Raw genomic sequence first — 16,536 nt, forward strand, 5'->3', positions numbered from 1 at the left:
TGGTGTCTATAAGTTGTCCAAGCTTCAGCATCACAGAGAAATATGGGAAGAACCAATGTCCAATAGACTTTGAGTTTAGTTTCTGATCTGATATCACAGTTCTCGAAAACTCAAGTACGTAATTTACAATAGGCCGAGCTAGCACAGTGGATTCGGTTGTGTACATCTTCATCAATGTCAGCTTTTTAGGATAGATAGATTCCAAGATATGGGAAGTGAGGGATATTTTCCAACATCTCACCATGAAACTCTTTTGAAGGCATTGGATTTGACTCGTTTGATACAGAAATATGCAAACTCATCGATTGTGAACAGACAGCATTTCAAATCTGGCAACAGGATCCAAACAAGACAGAAAAGAAGCTCACTGACCAGATAGCCAAAGTTGAAGTTCAAAGAACCTGTGATTTGAAGAACCAATGGTGGATTGAGAAGGCCGAGGAAATTCAACTCCTCGTTGACATGCATGAGATGCGGGCCTTTTTCAAGGCAACCAAAGAGATCTATGGCCCCTCAACACAAGGATAAACACTGGTAAGATCCAAAGACAGCACAGCTCTCCTCAAAGACACTGACTAGAAAGAGTACTTTGTAGAATGACACAATCAGAACTCCACTGTGGACATGCACCTGCTGGAGAACCTCCCACAACATAAATCAGAAGTGAGCTATATGACGGTCAAATGCTAGACTAAGTGATAACTGCTGTCAATCAGATGAAAAACAACAAATTTTCTGGTCCTGTGACTTATCTCGCTGGAAGTACTGAAACACACCGGAGACATACTGATCTCTCGGTACAGGCACTATTTGCGAAGCTCTGGCAGAATGAAGAAATTCCAAGTAAGAGGCTAGCACGAGTTAAAGCTAGCCTGCACTACTTAAAGCCAGCCTGTAGCTCTTAAAGGGGAGGTGAATTCTGGCTGGAGCAGGTGCAGGAGGTCATTTGACAATTGATTTTGACCTGGGAAAGACAGAAGAATGGCACAACATAGCAAAGAATGAGCTCTAATGTTCTCTGAAGCTGCACTGGAGGATGTAGAGAGGAGTAGGTATGTCATCTATCCACAAGGGGCCAGGCGGCCCTACAGACAAAAGTTGCAAAGGCAGTGGGACCAGATAGCCATGGCAGTCAATATCAGGAGTCTGGCCCCGAAACCTGGATGCAAAAAGTTCGATGACCACATATAAGTGGTCAAGGTTAGTGAATTCTTCTTCAAATAACGTATTCCACCAACTGCACCACTAGCCTCACACATTGCTTAATGCACCACACCCCCATCAGTCACCTACCAACAATCTCTAGCAATCACAACTCATGCTTCACATTCATAGTTGCACCTCACCCTCACACATTTAGCCCTGCTGCAAGCCTCACACTCACATCTCACAGCTTGCACACACTGCTAGCTGTACAACCATGGCAGCCACGTTACTCAAATGCCTCGCACCACACTCACCGACATACTTCCCTCTCTCTTGCAGGCCAAGATGGTGCATATCCAGAGACAGCCGCACCTAACCAGCAGGGACAGGCACTGCTACATGTCCGTAACCCAACAGGGGCGATGGTGGGCGCCATCATGGCAGCAGCCATGACCGAGGCTGTGGTCAATGGCAGCTGAAACTATCGAAGATGACCGTATCCTCCTATCTAATGCTTCCTTTCACATCTCACTTCCCACTCAACCCACAATCTCTTCTGATTTACAAGCCGCAGATGATCTAAGTGTGCATCTTTTGCTCCACCACTCCCCCAGCCCTGCTGCCTCCCCACCACACCTCACCACAACACTATCCTTGGGCCTTTCTCCTTTCAGATACCCAAGAATTGCAACCTGGCCAGGAAGTTACTCTCTCACGCACAACCACCAGCTCAGATTCTGACACCGTGCACATTTTAAAGATTAGCTTAGAGTCAGGATCTGCATGTGGTGAGATACCAGGCACAACTGTCCTGCAGCCAGTGCAGGAGACCAGGGTAGCACAGGTGCCAGCTCTCCAGAGGGCAAGGTCACACACTTCTGCAGAGGGCTCAGATGAGCATTTCGATGGGGCAGCCAACAGAAAAACCCCGATAGGTATGCACAATGAAATGCTTGGTGCATTGGCAGGTCTGCCAGAAATGTCAAGGAGCATAGAGGGGTCCAGAGCCAACTTGGCACACAGCTTTGTGCAGACCTTGGAGCCGAACCTTTCCAGCATGGAAGTGGTGGCAAATACCATGAGGACACAAAACACGAAGTGCTGCTGGAGGGCACCAAGTTTCGAGAAGGGAGTGAATTTTAAGGGTAAATCTCTCAAGACTAGTTTTGTTTTGTTTATATCTAGCAATTAATTGAAATTCCTGTTTCAGTTAAGAGGTAAGTTAGGTTTCTTGCAGTTTTAAACGGGTATACTAACATTCTGAAAGTAGCTGAAGCTAGTTAATTAGATAGCCAGCTTAAACTGGTTTCTGAGCTTTGGCAGAGCTCTAGCACAGCTGACACCATTGTTTTCAGAGTATAAATTCAAGGGACTCTCAGTGCTGCTTGTGTGCCCTGAGTGCTGCTGGAGGTCAGAGTGTGAAGAAAGAAGTTTGGGAAGTGAGGGAGTTCGGCAAGGAGAGAAACTACAAATAAAGAAGAAAATCAATTTAAGTGCACAGAGTGTAAAGTGGCAGTTTGGTGCGTGGGGGAGGGGCTCCTTTCTTTCTTCTACCTTTTATCAGCCTCCCAGCTGCCTGTCTCTTCGATACAGGGGAAGAAGTTGATTGGTGAGTAACTGGTAAGTTATTTTACTTCTCATTGCAATAAAACGTTTTTAAAGTTGCATTATGGCAAGTCAGCTCGGCCAAGTGGAATGTACGTCCTGCGGTATGTGGGAAGTCATGGATGCACCATGTGTCCGAGACGAATACATCTGCAGGAAGTGTCACCAGCTGCAGAAGCTTGAGCTCCGGGTTTCGGAACTCGAGCGGTGGCTGGAGTCGCTGTTGTGCATCCGCGAGGCAGAGGACTATGGATAGCACGTTTAGGGAGGTGGTCACAACACAGGTTAGGAGCATGCAGGCAGAGAGGAAATGGGTGATCGCCAGGCAGTCTAAGAGAACTAGGCAGGTAGTGCAGGAGTCCCCTGAGTCTATATTGCTTGCTAATCGGTTTTCCATTTTGCATACTGGTGAGGGCAATGATTCCTTGGGGGAGTGCAGCCAGAGCAAAGTCTGCAGCACCACAAGTGGCTCAACTGCACAGGAGGTGAGGAAGAAGAGTGGAAGAGCAATAGTGTTAGGGGATTTGATAGTCAGGGGATCAGACAGGCGTTTCTGTGGCAGTAAACGTGACTCCAGGATGGTGTGTTTCCTCCCTGGTGCCAGGGTCAAGGATGTCACGGAGTGGCTGCAGAACATCCTTCTGAGGGTGGGTGAACAGCCAGAGGTCGTGGTCCACATTGGCATCAATGACATAGGTAGGAAGAGGGATGAGGCCCTGAAAGCAGATTTTAGGAAGAGGGATGAGGCCCTGAAAGCAGATTTTAGGAAGTTAGGAAGGAAATTAAAAAGCAGGATCTCCAAAGCAGTAATCTCAGGATTACTCCCAGTGCCACATGCTAGTGAGCATAGGAATAGGAGGATTGATCAATTGAACACATGGCTGGAGAATTGGTGTAGGAGGGAGGGCATCAGATTTCTAAGGCATTAGGACCGGTAGTGGGGTAGGTGGGACCTTAACAGGATGGACGGGCTACATCTTAACAGGACTAGAACTAACATCCTCGCAGGGAAATTTGCTAGTGCTGTTGGGGGAGGGTTTAAACTAGATTGTTAGGGGAATGGGAACCTGAGGGGTAGCTCAAATTGAAAGGAAGTAATGCTGGTAACAGGAGGTAGAAAAGTAGCAAGTGATATTAGAAGGCAAGCGAAACAAAGATGAGTATTAACTAGGCTTAGAATGCAGAATGTAAAAAAGACACGGTTAAGGGCACTCTGCCTGAATGCACTCAGCATTCGCAACAAGGAAAAAGGAAATGTTTGGCTAAGACAATGTGGGTCCATTACAGGCAGAGTCAGGAGAATTTATAATGGGGAATAGAAAAATGGCAGAGAGGCTAAATGATTACTTTGTGCCTGTCTTCACTGAGGAAGATACAAGAAATCTCCCAGAATTAGAGATCCAAGGGATTGGGGGAATGGGGAATTGAAGGAAATTAGTATTAGTAAGAAGGTTGTATTGGAGAAATTAATGAATGTTGATAAGGCCCCAGGACCTGATATTCTACACCCTGGAGTGTTGAAAGAGGTAGCTATGGAGATAGTGGATGCATTGGTGATCATCTTCCAAAATTTTATAGATTCTGGAGTGGTTCCTGCAGATTGGAAGGTCGCAAATGTCACCCCACTATTTAAGAAGGGAGGGAGAGAGAAAACAGAGATTTTCGGACCTGTTAGCCTCACTTCAGTCATTGGGGAAAATGCTAGAATCTGTTCTAAAGGATGTGATAAATTGACACTTGGATAATAATGAGCTGATTGAGCAGAGTCAACATGGATTTATGAATGGGGAATCATGTTTGACAAACCTGTTGGAGTTTTTTGAGGATGTTACTGACAGAATTGATAAAGGGGAGTTGGTGGATGTGGTATATTTGGATTTTCAAAAGGCCTTTGATAAAGTCCCCCACAGGAGGTTGGTTAGCAAAATTAAAGTACGTGGGATAGGAGGTAAAATACTGGCATGGATTAAGGATTGGTTTACAGGCAGAAAACGGAGAGTAGGAATAAACGGGTCATTCTCGCGTTGGCAGGCTGTGACTCGTGGGGTACCGCAGGGATCAGTGCTTGGGCTCCAGCTGTTCACAATATATATCAATGATTCGGATGTGGGGACCAAATGTAGTATTTCCAAGCTGGCGGATGACACAAAACTAGGTGGGAATGTGTATTGTGAGGAAGATACAAAGCATTTTCAAGGGATTTGGACAGATTTAGTAAGTGGGCAAGAATGTGGCAGATGGAATATAATGTGGAAAAATGTGAGGTTATCCACTTTGGTAAGAGGAATAGATGTGCAGAGTATTTCTTAAATGGTAAGGGATTAGAAAGTGTAGATGTACAAAGGCACCTGGGTGTCTTTGTCAATAAGTCACTGAAAGCTAATATGCAGGTGCAGCAAACAATTAAGAAGGCTAATGGTATGTTAGCCTTTATCACAAGAGGATTTGAGTACAGGGCTAGTGAAGTCTTGCTTCAATTATATAGAACCTTGGTTAGACTGCACCTGGAGTACTGTGTGCAGTTTCGGTCCCCTTACCTTAGGAAGGATGTTATTGCCATAGAGGGACTGCAATGAAGGTTCACCTGTCTTGTTCCCGGGATGGCGGGACTGTCCTATGAAGAGAGATTGGGGAAACTGGGCCTATATTCTCCAGAGTTTTGAAGAATAAGAGGTGATTTCATTGAAACCTACAGAATACTTAAGGGGAGCAACAGGGTAGATGCAGCTAAGATGTTTCCCCTGGTTGGGGAGTCTAGAACCAGGGGGCACAATTTCAAAATAGGGGGAAGCCACTGAGGACAGAGATGAAGAGAAATGTCTTTATTCAGAGGGTTATGAATCTGTGGAATCCTCTACCCCAGAGGGCTGTGGAAGCTCAGTCACTGAGTATGTTTAAAGCAGAGATTGACATATTTCTAAATACAAATGACATAAGGGGATATGAGGGTACTGTGGGAAAAAGGCATTGAAGTGGATGATCAGCCATGATTGTATTGAATGGCGGAGCGGCTCGATGGGCTGAATGGCCTACTCCTGTTCCTATGTTCCTAAATGGACCCAACCATGATGCAGTGTCTGATGGATGATGTCTCAGCTTCCATTGTAGCACAAGCAGAAGCCACCCAACATCTGGTTGCTGTAGTGGAAGCTCAGACTGAAGTCATGAAAGCTCAGACTACTGCTGTCATGGCTTATGGATGCCAGTGTTCAAATGACTTGCGCGGTCTCACAGCAATCCAGCAATCTGTCCTCCAATAGATTAGTAGGATTGTTGAGAGGCTGCCTCGAGGGCACGGCAGTGGCCACATGGAGCACAAATCCGCTGTCCTTTCTCGGAATGGCAGCATTTGTCCTCTCACCACTGCCACTCCACCAGCATTCTTACTGTTGCCTGTCAGTCAGCCAGCCCGGACAGCTGCCATCCATACCGAGATGGTACAGTCTAAAGCCAGGCTTTGTAGGGCCAGAGCTACTCAAGATCATCCTTCAGGCCATCTGCAGTCTCCCTCACTGAAAGTCAGCAGCTTTCCCAGCCACTGCATAGGAGCACTAGGCCAGACAACAGGCACAAAGAGAATCCACAAGGGTGATTAGTTGACATTTGTATGCAATGTACAATGGTTAGATTTATAAATTTCATTTGGAATGTTTATTTGGTGGTGGCTTTTATTTTTACATTTTGCCCAAGTGGGCGCTGTGACAGTCAGTAACAGAGCGATGGTAAGGTGTGGAACTATTACTTAATGGAGATTTGGGGTTGCATTTAGTGGTATTACAATCAGATGAGTGAATCACAGACAGAGCAGCCAGAAAGGGGATGTGTTGATTGCCTTCCCCCTTCCTCCTTCTCCTCCTCTCAGCTGGTCACCGTATAGCCAATGGCGAGGGCTGTGCCCTTGTGATAGTGAGTATGTGCAGAATTCAACAGCCCACTGCAAATCTTGACATGTGCTCTGCCAAATACTACAGGGCTCCTCCAGAGTGGTCCAGGCAGCAAAAGCATTGTTTCAGATGGCAGCATGGCTTATGTTTTAGACTGCATTTGCTGACAACACTACCGCTAGGGGGGCGCTGTTGTGGCACATGCGCAAATGCAGCATGTGCCACTAAAACGTCACAGACTGTGACTTTAGGCAGCTGCCAGGACTAAAGATGGCGGTGCTCAAATAATCACACGGAGGCAACCTAACAAACACATGTCAGCACACAATGGCGGAGTGAGAGAGCGAATGAGCTGGCCGGGGCGCGGGCCGGGGAGGGAGGGGGGGCGTGGAGCGGGCCTGAGGGGAGCGGAGTGGCCGGCGAGTGGGCGGGCGAACGGCCCGGTGATCGAGGGGAACGGAGCGGGCATGTGGGGAGCGGAGCAGCCGGCGAGTGGGCGAGCGAACGGCCCGGTAACGGAGGGGAGCGGAGCGGGCCTGCGGGGAGCGGAGCGACTGGCGAGTGGGTGAGCGAACGGCCCAGTGACGGAGTGAAGCGGAGCGGCTGGAGACAGCAGCGGGAGGGGGGGGGCTGCGTTTTTCTACGCATGCGCCATAAATTTGCAACGGCAAAAGACTTACCAAACTTACCCGCACCCGGTGACACCAAGGTCTTCGGCCGCTCGCTCCCCGTGGCTCTCTACGGCCTCTCGCTTCCGGCCCCCTCTATCCAGCCATTCTCTCCAGGTGCAGATCCCCCATCCAACTGCTTTCTCCCCTACTTCCCAACTGTACTTCAGGCATTGCAGCTCTCTGGTCCCTTCCTTTTTCATCCCTCTCTTCAGGAGCTTCTGAATTTAACTCCCTCCCACTAGCCCCCACACCCCCTCCCTACCTCCCCCCACCTCCCTACCTCCCCACCTCCCCCCACCTCCCCACCTCCCCCCTCTCCTCCTCACACCCCGTCTGCCTCCCACCCCTTCGCAACCCCCTCCCTCTTCTCCCTCACAACCCCCTCCCTCTCTCCCTCTCCCCCCACTCACAACCCCCCCTACCCCTTCACAACCCCCCCTCTCTCCCAGCCCACCCCTTCACAACCCCCCTCTCCCACCCCACCCCTTCACAAACCCCTCCCACTTCCACCCCACCCTTCACAACACCCTCCCTCTTCCCTCACCCCCCCCCCAACCCCCTCATAACCCCCCCCCCAGCCCCATGACCATACCGCAGTTGAATATCTGAAGTGCAGTTGCAAAGTCGGGAAAATAACATCAAAAACCTCAACAATTCCAGGTTTAATTATTGAGAAATTTTATTAAGTGCATTAAACATTCGATGCACTGCTGTGCATGGATACATGAGTGTTGTGTTGCCAGCATTCCCGTGAGACAGACAGGTCGAGTCTCTGCTATGCAGAACTAAAGAGATCGTTCCTGGAGAGCCTTGTGGTGAATGAACACGTGGCTCTCTATTCCACTACTGTATTGTCCATGTGAAGAAGGCAAAGTCACAAGAGTCTGAGCTCAGTCTATTGTTGGTGAATGTTCCCCAAACGCATCCCAATGTGTGCTCCCACTTCATCCATAAATGCAAGGTTCCTTTCCGTATCATGACAAGCTCCGCAACATGATCCAGTTGCCTTCGTTGCTTGAATGCTGACCTTAAGTCTCAAGGATTGTTTTCTCAAGGGCATGTTTTACGTGAAAAGAAATAAGGAAAGAACATCAGTGTCAGAGCTTCCCTCCTCCAATGAAATTACTGTTGAGCATGCTTTCTGTTCTGCAGTAAAGGCATGTACTGATAACACCGCCAATGAATCACTTAGTACCCAACTCAGCTGTAGGAGTCAGGATGATGTTACTGCCCCTATCTCATGATGGTTCAATGCTGCTCTCAGGGAAAACATGAATGATGTGAGGGCGCTGGAAAAAGAGGCACATTTCTTTTGGACTATGAACATAAAGCAGGCCATTTAGCCCAGCTGTTCCCTGCTAGTGGTTATGCTACTCGTGCGCCTTCCCATCCACTCCCATTTAATCCTGCCTACTACTATCAGCATCACCTTCCATTTCTTTCGCTCTTATCTACCTTTGCCTTCAAGCAACACTGAGGATGGAGAACGATGTGGCTGCACTCCCACCTCACCAGTTGTGTACTCAGCAAGAGCATTCACATTTGTGCTACCACTGGACACGGCATGCTTGTTCCTTTCAGTGCTCAGTCTCTTCTTTCTGAATGTTCCCCAAGTGCTTGACCGCTTTGGATGCCCTCTCTGCTTGACAGGCAGCAGCTGGCAATTGCGGAGTCTCACAAGGCTCTGCATGGTTGTTTCAAGGGCAGATGGGGAAACACATGGCTGTGTGTCCATGTGCACGGCTCTAATGGGTGCAGGAACAGAGCAACTTACAACAGGGACTGGAGCACATGTACTGCCTGCACACAGCCCCAGACAATGGAAAGGATTTTAGTGCAGTGCAGTGGACTGGAGCACATGCAGTGCCCCAGACAATGGAAATGTTTTCAGAGCAACTTACAACAGGGACTAGAACACATGCAGTGCCCCAGACAATGGAAATTTTTCAGAGCAGCTTACAACAGCAGAGCAACTTCCCTTGGAGCAATCTCCTCTTTCTAATAAAAGTGAAGCAGACTGAAATCTCCAAAACGACTAAATAATTGCGATAAAATGCCCGACGAAACCTCTCCTTCTTCCACTTTCAGAAACTCACGCCGAAGCTTTGACGCATGTGTGAATATCAGAAGGTTGACGCGTGCGTGAATAGCCGTTGGCGTTGCATAAAGCGCATGCGCAGAGGCCGACCAGGCGCATTGCCGGAAGAAGCACACGTCACGCGATGACATCATCAGCGCATGCGCTAACCAGTCCTGGCAAGCCGGAACGCAGCGCATGCGCAGAGAGCAGGAGACCGTCTGCACATGTGCGCACCGCGGCGCAGCCTGATGACGTCAGTGGCAGACTGTGTTGTCAGGCATCACTTTGTATGTTTTATGTATACTGCCCTCATGTGCATGAGTTGAGCACCAGAATCATCAGCCATGTCAATAAAGGATTAAAAGATAACACTTATCGCCAGTAGCTGCCCTCTGGTTTGTCGTGGTGGCTCAAATGCAGATGGCTGCTGCAGAATGAAGGCATCATGACTGCTGCCAGGATACCAGGCTTTGATCTGCATAATACACTCTGTGCGGTCACACTTCAGCTGAATGTTAAGGAAATTGAATTCCTTTCAGTTGTGGTACATCTCAGAGTTGACATGCACTGCCTGCAAAGCCACATGCGTGCAGTCAATGGTACCCTGTACCGTGTAGACTCCTGTAATCCTTGTAATGCATGGTCACCTTCACAGCGACTGGCAATGCTGTCCTATCCTGCTCTAAGGCTGCAGTTGTGGCTGCAGCAGGTGGCAGGTTTCAGTGAGGGCATTCAAAGTGAAGCAGAGACATCTGACACATTGCTTCTCACTAAGGTTGAGGTAAGAGAATTGCCAAATGAATGCCTTAAGTGGATATGGATCCTGCTGAGAGCCCTTTTCTCCTCATCCTCCTCCCTCTTACAGCAGCTTGTCTGGCTCTGTATCACTTCTGCTTAGTTTCCTTGTCATGCTGTAGTCCTAGGGCAATGCATACTACTGCACCCACGTCTGGGAGCAAGTGGTTTGTGCAGAATCCTTGCAGTCAGGGCAAAGTCCTTCATCATGTACCACACCACTCCCTTTAGCCTTTCAGCAACTTTAAACAATTCTGGAAACAACCAAACAAGTGCACAATCGCAGCAACACCAGCAGAAATCGATCAATAACTAATCTGAAATTAGCTGATGATTCCTTTAAATAGCAGTGGGGGTTCTTTCCTGTTGCAGAGAATGCATGTTCAGCTGTGTGAGGTTAAGAGAGGGTGTCAGCTGGAGCGTTGAGCTCCAAAATGGCAGCGCTGGTTAGCAGATCCAAGCTGAATGACGTCACAATCTGCCTGATCTGCAGACTTCCAGTGGATGCTCCTGACACACTTATGAATCCTCTCCTCAAATGGTGTCCAGAGCAGGTAGCACCAGAGGACACTATTTTGGAGGCAAAACTGCATCTTTCATTACTGAAGTAAATGTCCTGAAAACTTCCTACCTAATTTTTAGCATCCTTGAATGTAAGCCAGTTAGCCAGAGGTACTTGTTCATCTTCATCCATTCCTCCACACAGGAGTATTCATTTTAACACAATAATGGGTTAATACCTCTGGAAAATAGCCCTTCAGCAATACAACTATTTCCCCTTTTAGCTTTAATTTTTCCACCAATCTTGTATATTAAAGATTCAACTTTCAGGTTGCCCAGCTGAAGTGGACAAAGTTAACCCTTCAAGGATTGTGTGATTGGAAATGTGAGCTAACATTAGAATTTAAGTTCAGGTCACCTAGATAGAATTAGTAAACTCTAAAAGTGTTACATAAACTTTGAACACCATGAATTGCATTTTTTTTTTACTTCCCCCGGTCCCTGATTGCTAAAGTAACTAAGCAAGATTTATCATGTTTCTCTTTTAGTTTTTTTGTGTCTATTGTCATGCAGGCTCCCACCTGCCAAGAATGAGGCACATTGGTTTTGTCATATGAACATTGATTTTTAACTGTCGCTGCAGCAAGGAAATGACTTGTTGAACAGATAAGCCATGGCTGGAAAAACATTTGCATACTAATGGATGATGCTTGTATAGACAAAGGACCATTCCCTGACTCATTCAACCCACAATGGATGTTGATCACCGGACAGTGAGAGGGTGGGGAAGTGCATTCCAGGGCCTGCTGGGGTGATGCAATCCACAGGGGCCAGGACTGGTTGGACCAGCTGGTCACATGACTAACTGGCTGTTCCAGGGGGGTTTTTTGAACTAGCCTCAGAGAGTTTGAGCAGAAAGACTGTTTGCTCCTGGATTGAAAAGACCTCCCCTGGCTGGCATGCCACAGCCTTTCCTGTCTGCTCCCATCTCTTTTTCACGGAACTCCAAATCCACTGAAGACATGAACCCCAAGAGAGAAAATTCTCCTACAGTGATCCCAACGAAAAGCAAGATTTCCCTACAATCAAGGATTCTACAGTGAGCTTGAAGATCCATAACAAAAACCCTCTTCAGAGATTGCCTCAGACTTTTCCACTTTATTTCCTCTGCTCTGTTCTGTCTCTATCTGCATGTGTGTATCGTGTATGCATGCTAGCGGAGGCATGATATGTATTCGTAAACGTTAACTGAATTAGAGTTTCAGTTTAATAAACTTCAATCTTTTTTAAACCTAAGAAAACCTGTTTGCCTTATAATTGGAAAGCAGTCAACAAGGATTCACTAAGGGGGAGCTAAAAACATGGTATTTTTAAAAATTAAACCTTGTTACGGTAAGACCAGGTGAAGGCTGAGAGGGAACCCTGGACCCCTTTCTCACCTTGTCGAAACACTATGCAACATTAACCGATGTTCAGTCATATATTAGAATTAGAACATTACAGCGCAGTACAGGCCCTTCGGCCCTCGATGTTGCGCCAACCTGTGAAACCATCTGACCTACACTATTCCATTTTCATCCATATGTCTATCCAATGACCACTTAAATGCCCTTAAAGTTGGCGAGTCTACTACTGTTGCAGGCAGGGCGTTCCACGCCCCTACTACTCTCTGAGTAAAGAAACTACCTCTGACATCTGTCCTATATCTATCACCCCTCAACTTAAAGCTATGTCCCCTCGTGTTTGCCATCACCATCCGAGGAAAAAGACTCTCACTATCCACCCTATCTAACCCTCTGATTATCTTATATGTCTCTATTAAGTCACCTCTCCTCCTCCTTCTCTCCAACGAAAACAACCTCAAGTCCCTCAGCCTTTCCTCGTAAGACCTTCCCTCCATACCAGGCAACATCCTAGTAAATCTCCTCTGCACCCTTTCCAAAGCTTCCACATCCTTCCTATAATGCGGTGACCAGAACTGCACGCAATACTCCAGGTGCAGCTGCACCAGAGTTTTGTACAGCTGCAGCATGACCTCGTGGCTCCGAAACTCGATCCACCTACTAATAAAAGCTAACACACCATATGCCTTCTTAACAGCCCTATTAACCTGGGTGGCAACTTTCAGGGATTTATGTACCTGGACACCAAGATCTCTCTGCTCATCTACACTACCAAGAATCTTCCCATTAGCCCAGTGCTCTGCATTCCTGTTACTCCTTCCAAAGTGAATCACCTCACACTTTTCTGCATTAAACTCCATTTGCCATCTCTCAGCCCAGCTCTGCAGCCTATCTATGTCCCTCTGTACCCTACAACATCCTTCGGCACTATCCACAACTCCACCGACCTTAGTGTCATTCGCAAATTTACTAACCCACCCTTCTACACCCTCATCCAGGTCATTTATAAAAATGACAAACAGCTGTGGCCCCAAAACAGATCCTTGCGGTACACCACTAGTAACTAAACTCCAGGATGAACATTTGCCATCAACCACCACGCTCTGTCTTCTTTCAGCAAGCCAATTTCTGATCCAAAGCTCTAAATCACCTTCAACCCCATACTTCCGTATTTTCTGCAATAGCCTACCGTGGGGAACCTTATCAAACGCCTTACTGAAATCCATGTACACCACATCCACGGCTTTACCCTCATCCACCTGTTTGGTCACCTTCTCAAAAAACTCAATAAGGTTTGTGAGGCACGACCTACCCTTCACAAAACTGTGCTGACTATCGCTAATGAACTTATTCTTTTCAAGATGATTATAAATCCTATCTCTTATAACCTTTTCCAACATTTTACCCACAACCGAAGTAAGGCTCACAGGTCTATAATTACCAGGGCTGTCTCTACTCCCCTTCTTGAACAAGGGGACAACATTTGCTATCCTCCAGTCTTCCGGCACTATTCCTGTCGACAATGATGACACAAAGATCAAGGACAAAGGCTCTGCAATCTGTTCCCTGGCTTCCCAGAGAATCCTAGGATAAATCCCATCTGGCCCAGGGGACTTATCTATTTTCACACTTTCCAAAATTGCTAACACCTCCTCCTTGTGAACCTCAATCCCATCTAGCCTAGTAGTCTGAATCTCAGTATTCTCCTCGACAACATTTTCTTTCTCTACTGTAAATACTGACGAAAAATGTTCATTTAACGCTTCCCCTATCTCCTCTGATTCCACACACAACTTCCCACTACTATCCTTGATTGGCCCTAATCTAACTCTAGTCATTCTTTTATTCCTGATATACCTATAGAAAGCCTTAGGGTTTTCCTTGATCCTATCCGCCAATGACTTCTCGTGTCCTCTCCTTGCTCTTCTAAGCTCTCCCTTTAGATCCTTCCTGGCTAGCTTGTAACTCTCAAGCGCCCTAACTGAGCCTTCACGTCTCATCCTAACATAAGCCTTCTTCTTCCTCTTGACAAGCGCTTCAACTTCTTTAGTAAACCACGGCTCCCTCGCTCGACAACTTCCTCCCTGCCTGACAGGTACATACTTATCAAGGACACGCAGTAGCTGCTCCTTGAATAAGCTCCACATTTCGATTGTGCCCATCCCCTGCAGTTTCCTTCCCCATCCTACGCATCCTAAATCTTGCCTAATTGCATCATAATTTCCTTTCCCCCAGCTATAATTCTTGCCCTGCGGTATATACCTGTCCCTGCCCATTGCTAAGGTAAACCTAACCGAATTGTGATCACTATCACCAAAGTGCTCACCTACATCTAAATCTAACACCTGGCCGGGTTCATTACCCAGTACCAAATCCAATGTGGCATCTCCCCTGGTTGGCCTGTCTACATACTGTGTCAGAAAACCCTCCTGCACACACTGGACAAAAACTGACCCATCTAAAGTACTCGAACTATAGTATTTCCAGTCGATATTTGGAAAGTTAAAGTCCCCCATCACCACTACCCTGTTACTCTCGCTCCTGTCGAGAATCATCTTCGCTATCCTTTCCTCTACATCTCTGGAACTATTTGGAACATCTATGTTATAGATGTTCAACAAAGTTTAAAAATTATGAATTCTATCCTTGGAAGTAACTATTGTATTGAACGTTTGCAATACTGTGATTTTCCTGAGCACTGCAAATGTTTTTGCGCAGCATCAATGGTTATTATTTAAAATAATGGAAAAAACTTGCAATCATAAAACATTATTCCTGCAGAACATCATCTCAGAATTTATTGCTTCTGAAATTAATATACAACATTATTCATGGTCTTGTACAAAAGATTTATGGTTGGTTCTAAGTATAGTTCATCATCCATGTGGCTACAATTTTTAATGTAAAAATTGTCTTGTCTTCCTGGAGTCACTGAACCTTACTTCAATTTATTTCAAATCAAGCACAATAATGTCTAAATCTGGAACTATTGCTTTTTAAAAAAAAAATCCAACAGTTGGGTTTATCAAATCATAATTTAAACAGCAAATTTGACAATTATATGCTCGACTGTTGCAATTTAAATTACAGTTTTATTGAATGACCAGTCTGATATCTGGAAGCTAGTAGAGATAGATCATCTTCACTTCCTCCCAAAACTGAATTTGAACCAAGCCTCGATGAAATAAAAGTTTGTACAATTATGTCTGCTAAAAGCTTGAGTGAAAGCTTTGGGAAGTTTGAATCCACTTTATAAAGCTACCTTCAAATGGAACACCAGTGGCAATGTTGCTTAGATAGGTATTCTGGACAATATAAGAAGTTGAAAATTCACATTCCTGCATTATGGTAGAAGAGTGTAAATCTGGAGTTTGGGCACATTATCAGCATACTGGAGGAAAATGTTTGTCTTGCATCTGTACCTGACTTAAACTTGATACATTGCTGTCACTGAGGTGCAAAGAGGAAAAAATGTCTTATAAATGTTTTTCATCATTTTAATAAGCAGAACTAAAAGATAACATGAACAAAATTCTTTGTTCTCAGCGCCATGAGAAGACAGACTATTGTAAAGCAGTTATCCAATTTGGTAAAGCAATGCTTTTCACAATTAAATGAAAGTTTGTTTTCCTTTCAATGCCACAGTGTCTAAAGTGGTAGTGATTAACCTACTATACTGACGTATCTGAGATTTTGATCCTCCCAATCATGGTCTTTACATGATTAATGTATCCATTTGAAATCTGCAGCCTAAAAGTGAACTGAGCAGCGTGCGACACCTGACATCTGGAAACTGGGAAGTCACCCAAATCCTCGGATATGACGAGGTCCATCAGAAGATGTGAGTCCTTTCTACACTGTCAAAGTTTAGTCTCTTTGAATGATGACACCACTTATAAAATTGTTACAATTACAAATCTGTCAGCCCTGTAACTTCATTTTAATAATAAGGCGAAACATGCCATCAATGTATTTTCTATATTAAGTTTTCACCAAGCTATGTGCAGCATTGATAAAAGCCTCACTATATTACAGTTCAGAACTAGTTCAGAATTAAGTTATGTTGCTGTGTATGTTCTTTTTAAAATACTGGGATTACCTTTTTACTGAATAGTCACATGGCCTCTATCATTTACATTCTATTTAATCATTTTGTTAGTTGGGCGACGGGGGTCTCGACCTCTGACAAAAGCGCCGCCGAGAACCTCACATCGCCCCTTCTCTGGGAGGCCTGCCTAGTCAAGTGCAATTAGGCACTTAACTGGACAGCAGTGAGCCTTCCATGGGATCAGGGGCCCTGGCGACAGAAGTCATGTCCTCCGAGAGCTTCTGGCCAATCAGAGGCCGGCAGCTCTTTAACTGAGCAGCGCCACTGCAGATGCGGTGGCTGCTGTCAGTGAAGCATCCACCTGAGGCCAAGGAGCAGCGCTGAACACGGGCCACAGGTAGGT

At 46.1% G+C, this 16,536-nt stretch overlaps 1 protein-coding gene across 1 annotated transcript in view; it reads left to right on the forward strand.

Annotated features, from left to right (window-relative positions):
- LOC137371955 (inactive dipeptidyl peptidase 10-like) overlaps nucleotides 1-16,536 on the forward strand; it is a 939,618-nt gene that overhangs the window by 826,318 nt on the left and 96,764 nt on the right. Inside the window, exon 14 of the mRNA XM_068035118.1 lies at nucleotides 15,835-15,926. Coding sequence (XP_067891219.1) covers nucleotides 15,835-15,926 — 92 coding nt within the window. The remainder of the gene's footprint in view (nucleotides 1-15,834; nucleotides 15,927-16,536) is intronic.

This window comes from Heterodontus francisci, chromosome 7 (genome assembly GCF_036365525.1).
Source record: "Heterodontus francisci isolate sHetFra1 chromosome 7, sHetFra1.hap1, whole genome shotgun sequence".
NCBI classification, from domain to species: Eukaryota; Metazoa; Chordata; class Chondrichthyes; order Heterodontiformes; family Heterodontidae; genus Heterodontus; species Heterodontus francisci.